General features: G+C 42.5%; 1 protein-coding gene across 1 annotated transcript; it reads right to left on the minus strand.

Annotated features, from left to right (window-relative positions):
• Window positions 1-925: 925 nt before the first annotated feature.
• Window positions 926-4,321, minus strand: LOC143601661 (uncharacterized). The gene is made up of 2 exons (XM_077079015.1): window positions 3,286-4,321; window positions 926-1,008 (listed from the first exon to the last, which is right to left on the minus strand). Exons 1-2 carry the CDS (start codon window positions 4,319-4,321, stop codon window positions 926-928), a joined length of 1,119 nt encoding a protein of 372 aa, XP_076935130.1.
• Between the last annotated feature and the right edge of the window lie 10,241 nt (window positions 4,322-14,562).

The raw sequence follows: 14,562 nt of genomic DNA on the forward strand, positions 1-14,562 counted from the left end.
ATTGCTGGAATTCTTTTGGGTGCGGAAGGTCCATAGTACATGGGGCAATTCGTCCACCCAACTCGTCTGTTTAGTTCCTAACCTTGCTTTAATTCCTTCTTTGGTGGTCCGATTGGCTCTCTCAACCTGGCCATTCGCTTGCGGGTGGGCTACAGAGGTGAAGATTTAAGAAATGTGTAATTCTTTTAACCATTCTTGTAGCCCACTGTCCGCGAACTGAGTTCCTTTATCGCTAACGAGTTCCAGATGAAAGCCAAACCAACAGATTATGAATTCCCACAGGAATTTCTTAACACTTGCTGCTGTTATGGAAGCAACCGGTTTAGCTTCCACCCACTTCGTGAAGTAGTCGATAGCTACTATCAAAAATTTAACGCGTCCAGGGGCTTTAGGGAAAGGTCCCATTATGCCGATAGCCCATTTCTGGAACGGCCAAGCCGAAGTGATGGGAACGAGCTCGTTCTTTGGTCGTAGCGTGTTAGGAGCATGATTTTGGCATGAATCACACTTTCTGATTTTGTGCACAGCATCCAGATGCATTTCTGGCCAATAATATCCGACGTTCATTAACTTTGCTACGACCATGCGCGGGCCAGCATGAAGACCCCATATGCCTTCATGAACTTCTCTAATTAGATAGTTCGCGTTCTCGGCATCCACACATCGAAGTAGTGGTCCGAGGAAGGAACGTCGGTATAAAACACCATCGTGTATCTGATAGTTCAAGGCTTTGTGCTTTATCTTCCGGGCCGTGGCTTTTTCTTCTGGGAGGGCTTCGGATGACAAGTATGCTGTAATGGGCGTCAACCAGGATTCCACTCCCGTTTGGATCACTAAAACTTGGTGCTGCGGAACAGACGTGCGGTCCAATATTTCGATGCGGATGTCTTTGGCAAAGTGTTCGAAATTTGTAGAAGCCAAGTTACTAAGAGCATCTGCTGATTTGTTCTCGCTTCTTTTTATGTGGATGACCTTGCATGAGGAGAACTGAAGCATCAGATCTTTCGCCTGTGACACATATGAAGCCATTATGTCATTATTTGCTTCATATGTGCCATTGATCTGCCCCGTAATCAACATGGAATCCACGCGGGCTTCCAAATGTTTAACCCCAAGCTTTTTGGCTATCCGTAAGCCAGCCAAGAAAGCTTCATACTCTGCCTCGTTGTTAGTACTCTTGAAGTCTAACTTTATAGCGTATGTAAACTCATGGCCTTCGGGATTGACTAGCCTGAGGCCTGTGCCAGATCCCTCACTGCTTGAAGCCCCGTCCGTGAACAAAGACCAAATATGTCCTAGTTCCGGAGGCGCTTGGGGTTGTTGCTCAATCAAACCTTCATTCTCTTTGTGTTGCGGGACTTCAGTGACAAAGTCCGCTAACACCTGTCCCTTAATTGCTGGCCTAGGTTTGTATTCTATCACGTGCTCACCTAGCTCGATGGCCCATTTTGCCAATTGCCCAGACAATTCTAGCTTGCTAAGGACGTTCTTGAGCTTGTATCCGGTCAAAACGTTGATGGGATGCCCCTGGAAGTACCTGCGGAGGCGTCGGGCAGCATAGACCAATGCTAGGACAAGTTTTTCTAACATTGAATATCTTGTCTCCGGGTCTGACAATGTTCTGCTGACGTAGTAAATCGGTGTTTGAATGTTTTTCCTATCCTTCAGGAGGACAGCCCCGATAGCAATGTTTGATGCTGACAAGTATATCGTTAAAGGTTCTCCCGCATGAAGTGTTGTCAATGTAGGCAATTCCATCAAACATTTTTTAACCTCCAAGAAAGCTTGTTCCGCTTCCGCAGCCCATCTGAATTGTGCTTTCTTGAGGCAGTTCCTTAGTGTTGAGACAAAAGGATAAGACTTGGCTGCATGATTCGCCAAGAATAGATTCAAAGCAACCAAGCGACCATTGAGTGTCTGAACTTCCTTGAGGGAGGAGGGAGAAGGCATGCGGGCTACATCTTGGACTTTATCCGGATTAGCTTTGAAACCCGCATCCGTGACAATTACTCCGAGGAATTTTCCTTCCTCCATCCCAAACGAACATTTAGCTGGGTTTAGCTTCGTGTTGATACTTTTCAAGGTTTCGAATGTCTCTTCGATATCCCTCAGCATCTGATCTTTCTCAACACTTTTAATCACGAGATCATTCATATAAACCTCCAAATTTCGACCATACTGACCTTTAAATGCTATGTCCATTAACTATTGATATGTGGCTCCCGCATTCTTCAGTATGAAAGGCATCATCTTGTAACAAAAGGTGCCTTGATCGGTACGAAATGCTGTTTTATCTTCATCACCCGCCGCCATGCGGATCTGATTGTAGCCTTTGTAGGCATCCAGGAAGCATTTGAATTTGAACGGTGCCACAGCATCGACCTTGAGGTCTATTTCAGGCAATGGATAACAGTCCTTTGGGACACGCCTTGTTTAGATCTTTGAAATCTATACACATCCGCCATGTTCCATTGCTTTTGGGAACAATAACCGGATTGGCGACCCAGGTCTGATATTGAATTGGTCGGATGATTCAAGCCTGTAAGAGGTCCTGAACTTGCTCATTCATTTCTTTTGTTTGTTCCGGCCCCAACTTACGCTGTTTTTGAACAATCGGTGTAAACATGGGGTTTACCCTTAATTTGTGCTCCGCAATGCTCCGCGGGACACCAGTCATGTCCGCGGGTTGCCATGCAAAGACGTCAATGTTTTTTGATAGCAACTGTTTCAAGAAAGTCCGTACTATCTTAGAGATAGCACGTCCAATTGTTACAGTTTGATCAGGAAATTTCTTGTTCAAAACCACTTTCTCCGGTTCGATCCTCAGAGATTGTTTTGGAATCTTGCTTGGCTTTGAACTTTCAGTTGTGAAGCAGTGTCGATTGACATGAATTATTGCTACGCCGGTGCTGGTTGGAACTCCTACTGCACCGTGAGCTGTGGACGGGTGAGCATTGAAATCTCCAATTGCTTCTCGCCCCAGGATGATATCATGTTTTGACGTTGCAGGCAGAACTAAATATTCAACCTCCTCAGTCCTTGAATGAGTTCCGTCGCTTAGGGTGATTGGGAAAGAAATCACCCCTCGCGGATGCATTATTTCCCCTCCAAACCCTAATACCGGAGCATGGATGGGTTTCAACCTTTCTTTATCCTCATCATCAAGTTGTTCAAAGCACTGTTCGTACATGATGTCCGATGTACTTCCAGTGTCAAAGAAAACATATTGGGAGCGATAATGACAAAAAACGGCAGTGATAATTAGGGGGTTCTTGTTATTGGGACCTCCCTTAATTCGTGGAAAAATCACTGGTTCGTTTTTCCATTCCTCTTCCTCAGATTTTCTTCTCTTTCCTCCCACCTTATGTCCGCCTTGGATCATATGGACTTTCAAGTCCTTGACTTGCTTTTTGGATGGGCCCTGGTTGTCCCGTATGGGAGCTTTACTAGTCCCGGGCCTTCCATCTTTCACCAGGTGTCCAAGTTTCTCAGACTTCATAGCCACCTCAATTTCACTTTTCAAAGAATTACACTCGTTCGTATTGTGACCAATGTCATTATGATACGGACAATGTTTTTTAGTGTCAAGGAACGACCTCCTTGTGAGTGGCTGTGGCTTCCAGAAGTTCACGTTCTCTGTGGTGAGAGTTTCAGCGGGAGTTTTTGAAAGAGGAGTCCATCTGTGAGGACCTCGATTCGAGGGTCCTGTTTTATTCTTATTGCCAATGAGAGATCTCGCATCAAATGGTTTTGATGCTTCGGTGTTCGGCTGAAGTCTTGACCAAATTGGGCCTTTTGCCTGTTTATTGGGTCGTGGAGTTTGAAACTCAACCTTGAGTTTTTGTTTTGGAACTGTTATCTCCAATATTTTCTCGGTGTTGGCAAATAACTTTTCCGCAGTCATAAAGTCGTCCCACTCCTTTGGCATTCCATCCCTCCCAGTGAGTGTGCGTATTAACTCGTCACACTTAACATTCTTACGGAAAGCACCGCGAAGCATATCCTTGCTTATCCCACCAATATTCAGACTTTCGTCATTGAACCTGGTAATAAAATCTTCAATGGATTCATTATCCCGATGGACAACATCCAGAATCTCTGATTGGTCACGCGTATGCTTCTTCTGTTGGCTGAACTGTTGTGAGAATTTCTTCACCAGATCATCCCAACTAGAGATTTGACCATCAGGGAGTTTTTCGAACCATTCCCTCGCTGCCCCTGTTAGTGTCAATGCGAACATATGACACCAATAGGGGAGTGTCCATCCGCTCACACCACCTGCCGCCACAAAGTTCTGCAGATGATCACTTGGATCAGTCATGCCATTGTATCTACCCACCGTTGTAGGTATCTTAGCATTAACAGGAAAGGGTGCTCTCGCAATGCTAGCTATAAATTTCGACTTCTTGGCAAAGGCTGCCGGACGGTATGGCTTGGTGAAATCTTCCTCAGGATCGCTGTGATACTCGGTATGGCGAAAAACATCACGCGGACGACTGCTTCTTGCCCTCGAACTTATCCTGCTATCACCCGTGTAGAAACTGTAGTCTCCCGGGTGATAAGTTTAGTCATAACTATCATATTCATCAAAGTGGGAAGTCATCCGCATGTCCATGCGAGGACGGGGGCGTAGCCTTCGTGGCTCAACAAATTCATGCTCGGTTTGTTGATTGTAGTGGATCTGACTTCCCCTCACCGTTGGAGGAGGAGAAAGAGATCTCCGAGGAGATTCTTCATAAGTCAGAGTGCGAGCGCGAAGATGTGTATTCCGCACCCTACGCTCGTATTCCGCCCTCAGGCTCTCTTGTTGAGCTTGAAGCCATTCATCCGGGACAGCTGTCCTCCGGATATGGAGTTATGACGGTGAGATCTCGCCATATCAGAGTCACTGGAATTGCCTTCCAGATCTAATACTGAGTGAGTTCGGCGAGTCTCCCTCATAATTTGTAACATCCCGAATTTTGTAACGATAAATAAAAGAGGCCTATGATTTAAAAACGAGTGTTAATATTTAATTAATATTAAATATAAAAAGAATCATGGACTTGGGTAATTACATGGATTAAGATGGTGGGATGGGCCTTAGGTCCATGGGCTTTAATGGACATAAATACCCCTTAAACCATCCTAAAACCCTAACTTCCCATTCCATCTTTCCATAATCCCTACACACACCCAAAACACACACAACCTGAACCAAGATTCGGAGACGAGAACCTGAGCTTGTTGGTGCTAGATCGTCGTGACGGACCAAAGCAACACCAAAGACCAGCTCGTGTTCGTAGTTCGACTCGTTTACGGTACGTTTATATCGAGAACTTGTTCGTTTATGTTCGGATTTAGTCTAGAAATCATAGATCTGTTTTAGTCTGGTAAAAAAACAAATCCAACGAGGCTAAACTTACTGAAATTGATTACAGATTGATAGGTTAATCGTTACTATGAAAAACCTGTATGTATATAAATAATCGCACCCTGTAAACCCGATGTTTTGAACGATTGAATGGTTAGGGTTTGTAGGCGCTGCTTAGACGATTCCGTTGATACCTAAATCGAGTTATTTGGTTAAGAAACGAAGTTGATTATGGGGATTAAGAACGGACAGTAGCTGCAGCTGGACAACTTCGCTGCAGCTAAGTTCGCCTGATGATAACTTCGCTGGTTGTCAAGTTCGCCAGCTGACTAAGTTCGCCAATTTAAGTTCGCTGAACGATAAGTTCCACTAAATTCTAAGTTCGCTAAATGCTAACTTCGCTTAATGATAAGTTCGCTTAAGTTAAGTTCTCTTAAGTTAAGTTCGCTTAACTTGTATGCTAGCTTACATTTATGACCGCTTGCGAATACAGGAGAGTTAAAATAATAACTTAAAACCCTATTGAAAAATGTGTTAAGACAGCTTAATCCCAGCCAGGGGCTCTGCCCCTTGGCCCTTGCTAAGGGCTTCCGCCCCTAGAACCCCGCTGTCAGGGGCGCTGCCCCCGAACCCCCGTTCGTTGAGGGTTGTAAATAGACTAGAAAGACGATATGGGTAGTGATAGTTAATTGATACGTGTAATTGTTATACAGTTAGTCCTGCACTACTCAAGAAAGAAGTAACCATTAACAGAAGAAGTAACCGGGTTCAGGTGAGTTTCTAGCCCCATTCCTTGTTATGTTTACGGGGCTGTGTGCATACTCGATGTGTTGTTAATACACTCATCCTAAGTGATAAGTGTATGCCATATGTGATATATGTTATAGATATGAATGATTGCTTTTCGGTACGCAAAGATCTTCGGATATTGCGCGTACTGTCAGGTTATAAATAAAGGTATGAAAATTATATACGGAAGAAGTATGAACATTACAAATGAACACTTGTCGGGGCGTGAACGATCTCCGGATATTGCACGTATCGACAAGGGGTATGACTGTTAAGTGAAAATTACGTGAAGAACGCTTTGAGTGTTCTTATGCTACAATGTAATTATAGTATATGTGAAGTATGTGTGTACAGGTACATAAATGGTATTTGAGTTCTATGTCCGACGTATTAAGTTAGGATGGCGAATCCCTCTAACTTCTGTTGGACCTAGACTTGGCAGGGGATGGCGTAGTTAAGGACTGCGGGCCTTATACGTGATGTAGATGATAGATGTAAACGTAGATAGGGACGGTGGGCCTTATACGTGTTATTGGAGATAGACGCCAACGTAGATAAGGACTGTGGACCTTATACGTAATGTAGATAGGCGTTAGCACAGGAAAGGACCGTGGACCTTATACGAGCTATATTTGTGTTATGGTAGCATAGGGGAAGACTGCGGACTTCGTACGTTCTATGGTTATAGGTGATAGACGCCAACGTAGATAAGGACTGCGGACCTTATACGTATTATAGATAGGCGTCAGCACAGGAAAGGACTGTGGACCTTATACGTGCTATACTTGTGTTCTGGTAGTATAGGGGAAGACTGCGGACTTCGCACGTGCTATGGGTTAGGTTGCAACATAGGGAAGGACTGAGGACCTTGTACGTGTTGTCAATATAGGATGGTATAGGGAACGATTGCGGACCTTGCACGTACCATAACTGGTGAACATAGGTAAGGACTGCGGACCTTTTACGTGTTCACGATCTTGAGTACAGGTATAGACGGGGGACTATGAACGTACTTTTGGTAGACTGAGGTTAGTGATTGTAGATATGTATGTATGTATGGTAGTAGGGTAACGGATTAAGTATGGATATGTATCTTCGGATATGTATGTATGTGTATGTATTGTATGGCGTCCGATTAACTTGAACTCTCTCAGTGTAGCTGACTTTTAGTATGCACGCAGGTGAGTAGAGTGAGACAGCTAGCTTGAGCGGGCACATGGTGGGCGAATAGGAGACTGGCATCTGAGGACTCAAGATGTTGTAATGTTAATTGACGTTTATTTTGAAAGACAAGAATGTTTATTTAAGGCAAGTTTTGGATTGCTGTAATGTTTTATGAAAGTTTTTATATTCCGCGAAAGTTTTAATTAACTCTGATTTGTAAGAACTGTGTTTATAAGTAAATCCGACGCTAACGTAGGGCTACCGGGTTCGGGGCCTTACAAGTTGGTATCGGAGCATAAGTTCGAGAGATTTAAGCATCCTACATGCTTAGACTCGAACAGAAAATGGTACTTAAGTAATAAAAGAAAGAAGATGCCAGTTCAAGATAGCCATGTGTCACTCAAGCAAGCTCAATAACGGTAAAGTATGTTAAATAATGTATAAAGATGTTCGCTTAATTGTTAAAGGAAGAATATATGCAGGTTAGGGATAGGATTTCTTGATTGTTTGATTGATTAACTGTTTAAAAGTAGAAACTAGCACAAGTGAAATCACAAATGGAAGTATGTAGAACGTGAGGAGTAATGCAAATAGTTAATTACACTTGATCAACGTCATTAACTACTTACTTTACGAACCATGTGCTAAATAATTCCTAGAGTGATGACGTTTGTGTTTTTCCTTTTAGAATACGATGGCTGGAGCTGAAGAAATTGCTGGAACTGGAGGTCGCACTGGACGTCGTGGCACGCCTCGTCTTGTCCGGCAACCTTCAGTAGAGGCAGCTTCCAACACCGGAGACGAAGGAAGCGCAACTGGAGGAAACCCGAGCAACAACGAAAGGGTTCAAATTGACCCTGCGGTTCAAGCAGCCATTGTTCAAGTTGTAGCAGCTGCTGTGAAGAACATGACTCCGGGAGGGTCTGCTGGAGGCCGTGAAAGAACTGCTGAAGGATTTGGAGAGAATGGTGGGAAAGGTGGTGAGGGAGTGAAGGGTGACTCAAGTGAAGCTGGGTCTGTGAAAGCTGATGATGGAAAGAAAGGCCGAGGTGGGTGTAACTACAAGTCCTTCAAGGGCTGTGACCCGCCGAAGCTAACTGGTTTGGGAGACACAATCGCTACTCTCCAATGGATAACCGCAATGGACAAAATTATCCGAATTAGCGTGTGCCGTCCCGACCAAGCAGTGGGTTATGCCACTCAGTCATTTGAAGATGAGGCTATGTACTGGTGGGAAACTGTGGAACAAAGGAGGACTCTAGAAGAGATTAAGGCAATGAGATGGAATGACCTGAAGGAGTTAGTGATGAAAAAGTTTTGTGCTGATGCTGAGGTTGAGAAGGCTGAGATGAAGTTTTTGAATCTGAAGGCGGGCAAGATGACACACCGGGAGTATACCACCGAATTCAACCGCATGTCTAGGCTGGTTCCTGACATGGTGAACACCGAGGCGAAACGGATCAAGTGCTACATCAGGGGACTTCCCCAGAAGGTCCGCATGTTAGTCAGGGCTAACAAACTTGCTACCTTTGAGTCTGCATTTGTGTTAGCAGAGGTGGGTTATGATGATCTGGCGGCGGATGATGTGGAAGTGAGAAATAAGGAAGGAGTGAGAAGGATAACCTAGAAAGCGAGGCGATTCTTTAAGGTGTGCAAATATAGGAAGTTTTCCTTTTACAAGGAATAAGTTAGGTTTCGGGGACGAAACCTCTTTAAGGAGGGAAGACTTGTAACATCCCGAATTTTGTAACGATAAATAAAAGAGGCCTATGATTTAAAAACAAGTGTTAATATTTAATTAATATTAAATATAGAAAGAATCATGGACTTGGGTAATTACATGGATTAAGATGGTGGGATGGGCCTTAGGTCCATGGGCTTTAAGGGACATAAATACCCCTTAAACCATCCTAAAACCCTAACTTCCCATTCCATCTTTCCATAATCCCTACACACACCCAAAACACACACAACCCGAACCAAGATCCAGAGACGAGAACCCGAGCTTGTTGGTGCTAGATCATCGTGACGGACCAAAGCAACATCAAAGACCAGCTCGTGTTCGTAGTTTGACTCGTTTACGATACGTTTATATCGAGAACTTGTTCGTTTATGTTCGGATTTAGTCTAGAAATCATAGATCTGTTTTAGTCTAGTAAAAAAACGAATCCAACGAGGCTAAACTTACTGAAACTAATTACAGATTGATAGGTTAATCGTTACTATGAAAAACCCGTATGAATATACATAAATCGCACCCTATAAACCCGATGTTTTGAACGATTGAATGGTTAGGGTTTGTAGGCGCTGCTTAGACGATTCCGTTGATACCTAAATCAAGTTATTTGGTTAAGAAACGAAGATGATTATGGGGATTAAGAACGAACCGTAGCTGCAGCTGTACAACTTCGCTGCAGCTAAGTTCGCCTGATGATAACTTCGCTGGTTGTAAAGTTCGCCAGCTGACTAAGTTCGCCAATTTAAGTTCGCTGAACGATAAGTTCGTCTAAATGCTAAGTTTGCTAAATGCTAAATTCGCTTAATGATAAGTTCGCTTAAGTTAAGTTCTCTTAAGTTAAGTCCGCTTAAGTTAATTTCACTTAACATGTATGCTGGCTTACATTTATGACCGCTTGCGAATACAGGAGAGTTAAAATAATAACTTAAAACCCTATTGAAAAATGTGTTAAGACAGTTTAACCCCAGCCAGGGGCTCTGCCCCTTGGACCCTGCTAGGGGCTGCCGCCCCTAGAACCCCGCTGTCAGGGGCGCTGCCCCCGAAACCCCGTTCGTTGAGGGTTGTAAATAGACTAGAAAGACGATATGGGTAGTGATAGTTAATTAATACGTGTAATTGTTATACAGTTAGTCGTGCACTACTCAAGAAAGAAGTAACCATTAACGGAAGAAGTAGCCGGGTTCAGGTGAGTTTCTAGCCCCATTCCTTGTTATGTTTTCGGGGCTGTGTGCATACTCGATGTGTTGTTAATACACTCATCTTAAGTGATAAGTGTATGCCATATGTGATATATGTTATAGATATGAATGATTGCTTTTCGGTACGCAACGATCTTCGGATATTGCGCGTACTGTCAGGTTATAAATAAAGGTATGAATATTATATATGGAAGAAGTATGAACATTATAAATGAACACTTGTCGGGGCGTGAACGATCTCCGGATATTGCACGTATCGACAAGGGGTATGACTGTTAAGTGAAAATTACGTGAAGAACGCTTTGAGTGTTCTTATGCTACAATGTAATTATAGTATATGTGAAGTATGTGTGTACAGGTACATAAATGGTATTTGAGTTTTACGTCCGACGTATTAAGTTAGGATGGCGAATCCCTCTAACTTCTGTTGGACCTAGACTTGGCAGGGGATGGCGTAGTAAAGGACTGCGGGCCTTATACGTGATGTAGATGATAGATGTGAACGTAGATAGGGACGGTGGGCCTTATACGTGTTATTGGAGATAGACGCCAACGTAGATAAGGACTGTGGACCTTATACGTAATGTAGATAGGCGTTAGCACATGAAAGGACTGTGGACCTTATACGAGCTAATTTGTGTTGTGGTAGCATAGGGGAAGACCGCGGACTTCGTACGTTCTATGGTTATAGGTGATAGACGCCAACGTAGATAAGGACCGCGGACCTTATACGTATTATAGATAGGCGTCAGCACAGGAAAGGACTGTGGACCTTATACGTGCTATACTTGTGTTCTGGTAGCATAGGGGAAGACTGCGGACTTCGCACGTGCTATGGGTAAGGTTGCAACATAGGGAAGGACTGAGGACCTTGTACGTGTTGTCAATATAGGATGGTACATGGAAGGACTGCGGACCTTTCACGTACCATAACTGGTGAACATAGGTAAGGACTGCGGACCTTTTACGTGTTCACGATCTTGAGTACAGGTATAGACGGCGGACTATGAACGTAATTTTGGTAGACTGAGGTTAGTGATTGTAGATATATATGTATGTATGGTAGTATGGTAACAGATTAAGTATGGATATGTATCTTCGGATATGTATGTATGTGTATGTATTGTATGGCGTCCGATTAACTAGAACTCACTCAGCGTAGCTGACTTTTAGTATGCACGCAGGTGAGTAGAGTGAGACAGCTAGCTTGAACGGGCACATGGTGGGCGAATAGGAGACTGGCATCAGAAGACTCAAGATGTTTTAATGTTAATTGACGTTTATTGTGAAAGACAAGAATGTTTAATTAAGGCAAGTTTTGGATTGCTGTAATGTTTTATGAAAGTTTTTATATTCCGCGAAAGTTTTAATTAACTCTGATTTGTAAGAACTGTGTTTATGAGTAAATCCGACGCTAAAGTAGGGCTACCGGGTTCGGGGCCTTACATAATTCATCCAAGGTCCCCTATATTAGAACCTTATGGCTCTGTAACATGACCTAACTCAAGAGGAGTTGGTCCAGTTGGAGTTGGTCCAGTTGGAGTAGTAACACGCTCAAGGGTACGACCGCCGAGTGTTGTATCAGTGGCTCGTGAACCCGGAGCTATTCCACGTGCAAATATACTGGAAGCAAAACCCTCAGGTGCTTCAGTATTAATGACCCGTGATGTTTGTGCAGGAGTTCTCGTCGGCCCCTCAGGAAGTTTACTCATACTTTAAACGAACCGAAAAACCAACGAAGAAAAAATTGTGCAGTTCTAACACCAAAATAGATGGCGCCAATGAAGAAACACGGATCCGTTCCCCAAGTATGGGTCCTGGATCCGATGAGTCCACAGGGTAAAATACGATAATTACTAACACAGTACGAGCACAACTTCCCAAATTCCAATGACCGGAACCTGCAAAACAGACACCGTGAGTCTCGCTACAGGAAGGACAAGAGGGGGGGTCTTCCTGTAACCACCCTCCGGTGTGAGAATAGTAACGTTCATAAAAGAGAAAGTACAGAAGTAAACAGACTAAGAGTAGTCAGAGTATATATGAGTCAGAATACCAGTGAGTGAATGAATACCTCATGTAGGTTGACAAGGTATTTCTAGCCGAAGGGTGTAGGAAGGTGGTTGGGCCAACTGTCCTCTTCTTGAAGATCTTTGGTAACTGCCTGGACGTGTGTCCTCTTATGAAAGGTTGAGCTATACGTCCCATGTGCATGGGTATAACAACCTGGACACGCGTCGCCCAATGATAGGACACATTGCACCCTGGCCATGTGCACGATTATAACAACATAGCCAGATGTCCTTTGCTCATTGGCTGGTAGGTTACGTATTCTTCAAGTAACAATCGTGGTCATTCTTCTAGAGGATAGTTAATTGGTGGCAACTGTCCCATTGGCATTGCCTTCCGGTCATTTTAGCGGACATATGTCCTGTCCTGCGGATGACTTCTGAGGGTGCCGGGATGCTTCCGCACATGGTATGAGGACGTTCTTCCCCTACCGTGATATGCGGGTGATCCATATGCCCCGCAGGTGACATATGAGGAGCTCTTCTGTGACTCGCGGGTGGTACTTAAAGGTATTTGGGTCTTTTTGGTACCTTACCTCTATAGTTACGTTTTTTTCTTTTTAACAGTGGTCCATTGAAAATAATTAGTGTGAAAGGTGGGACTAGTGACTCCTAATTTCTATGGTGGAATTATTATCAGCCAACAACAAAAAAACTATGAGATTATTAAATTCCAATTCATCTTTTTTTAACAGCCAACGAATCATACAAATAGGTAATTCGCTAAATTCACCACATCGGGATAACCCGCCTTTCGTTTCGACGAAAATTTTCACCTAAGGCCAAAGCCCGTGAAAACTCACCTGAAGGCACGATAGTGTGGTGAGGTAAAACTCGTTCAGTTCAAAGATCCAACTAGTGAACGTCACCTACTCACCTAGATAATCTCACATCATCACATGGTGCCACTAAACTAAATGATTTTTGTGTGTGTGTGTAAGGGGGGGGGGGGGAATTGAATTAGGGTTATATGAAACATCAAGTCTCTCCCTTACCACTAGTTCCTTGACACATTTTTGTATTAATAATTAACTATCTTTATAACTCGTATATTAAAAATGTAATTATTTATTTATATAATTACATTTACATCTAAGTTTTATAGTCATGGTTGTACCCTTTGCTTTATGCTTTTATCATGTAGGTTTCCTTATTTTGGTTTGCAAGGTGTCTGCTTTCTTCTATATGGTTCCACATATCTTTTGATGCTTTCACGTACTCTCTACTTTATATCATAAAGAGACAGAGATGAGAGATGCCTATCTCTCTACACATATCTCTTTTCTCTTCTCTCTCACAATCTGTTACATATGTGCCTCTATATATATATATATATATATATATATATATATATATATATAAAGGATAGAATATGAAAATTAATTATCGTGCATTACGTACGCGACACCAACAACCCTAGATTTCAAAAAACACACGGTGGCAAATTTGTAAATTATTTCAAAATCGTTTCCATCCTAATTAACCGTTGCATCGATTCAACCATCGTCATCGGTGTCATTTGCAGTCACACACTTCAATTGAATTTGAATTGAAATACGCAATTTGCAGAAACCCAGTTGCAGACGTTCCATATTTTTGTTTATATGATCGAATCGATGATCAAATTGAATGTCGATTGAAAATTATTTGATGATTACAAGATTATATGAAGTGATTTCAGTGTTCAATTTCATGTTACAGGTGTTTAATTTTTTTTTTTGTTAGTTTTAGAATTTCTGAACACCCAGAACTTCTTAGAACTTCTAAACTTTATCAGAACTTCAAACTTTATCAGAACTTTTAAACCTTTTTAAACACCCAGAACTTCTAAACTTTATCAGAACTTCTAAACTTTTTTGAACACCCAGAACTTCTTAGAACTTCTAAACTTTATCAGAACTTCTAAACTTTTTTAAACACCCTAAACTTATTAGAACGTATTAGAATGTTTAAAGATGTTCATTTTTTTAACACCCATAACTTCTTTGAATGTATTAGAACGTTTAAAGATGTTCTTTTTTGTTCAGAACGTTTAAAGGTCTTTAGTTTTATTTCTGAACGTTTAAACATAATACTTCGAACCCTAATCAGAGCTCGATTGAGTGCGTTATTTCTGCAATTCCATAATTGATTGATGATTCTAAAGCCTCTTACACATCAATTCGATTGATTAAATCATCAATTTTTGATCAATTTGAAGATTTTTAATGTTCAGTGACGTTCTATTTCAATTTAGGTTTTTGACTTTTG

Source organism: Bidens hawaiensis, unplaced genomic scaffold (assembly GCF_021521415.1).
Source record: "Bidens hawaiensis isolate Kalapana, Puna unplaced genomic scaffold, B.hawaiensis_p1.1 tig00056920_1, whole genome shotgun sequence".
Lineage (NCBI taxonomy): Eukaryota > Viridiplantae > Streptophyta > Magnoliopsida > Asterales > Asteraceae > Bidens > Bidens hawaiensis.

Excerpts from the sequence above, each read along its gene's own strand:
- LOC143601661 (XM_077079015.1), bottom strand. The coding sequence starts at position 4,321 with ATGACTGATCCAAGTGATCATCTGCAGAACTTTGTGGCGGCAGGTGGT. Across the intron at positions 1,009-3,285 it reads TTTTCCACGAATTAAGGGAG|GCGAAAGATCTGATGCTTCA; the intron begins GTCCCAATAACA and ends TATGTGTCACAG.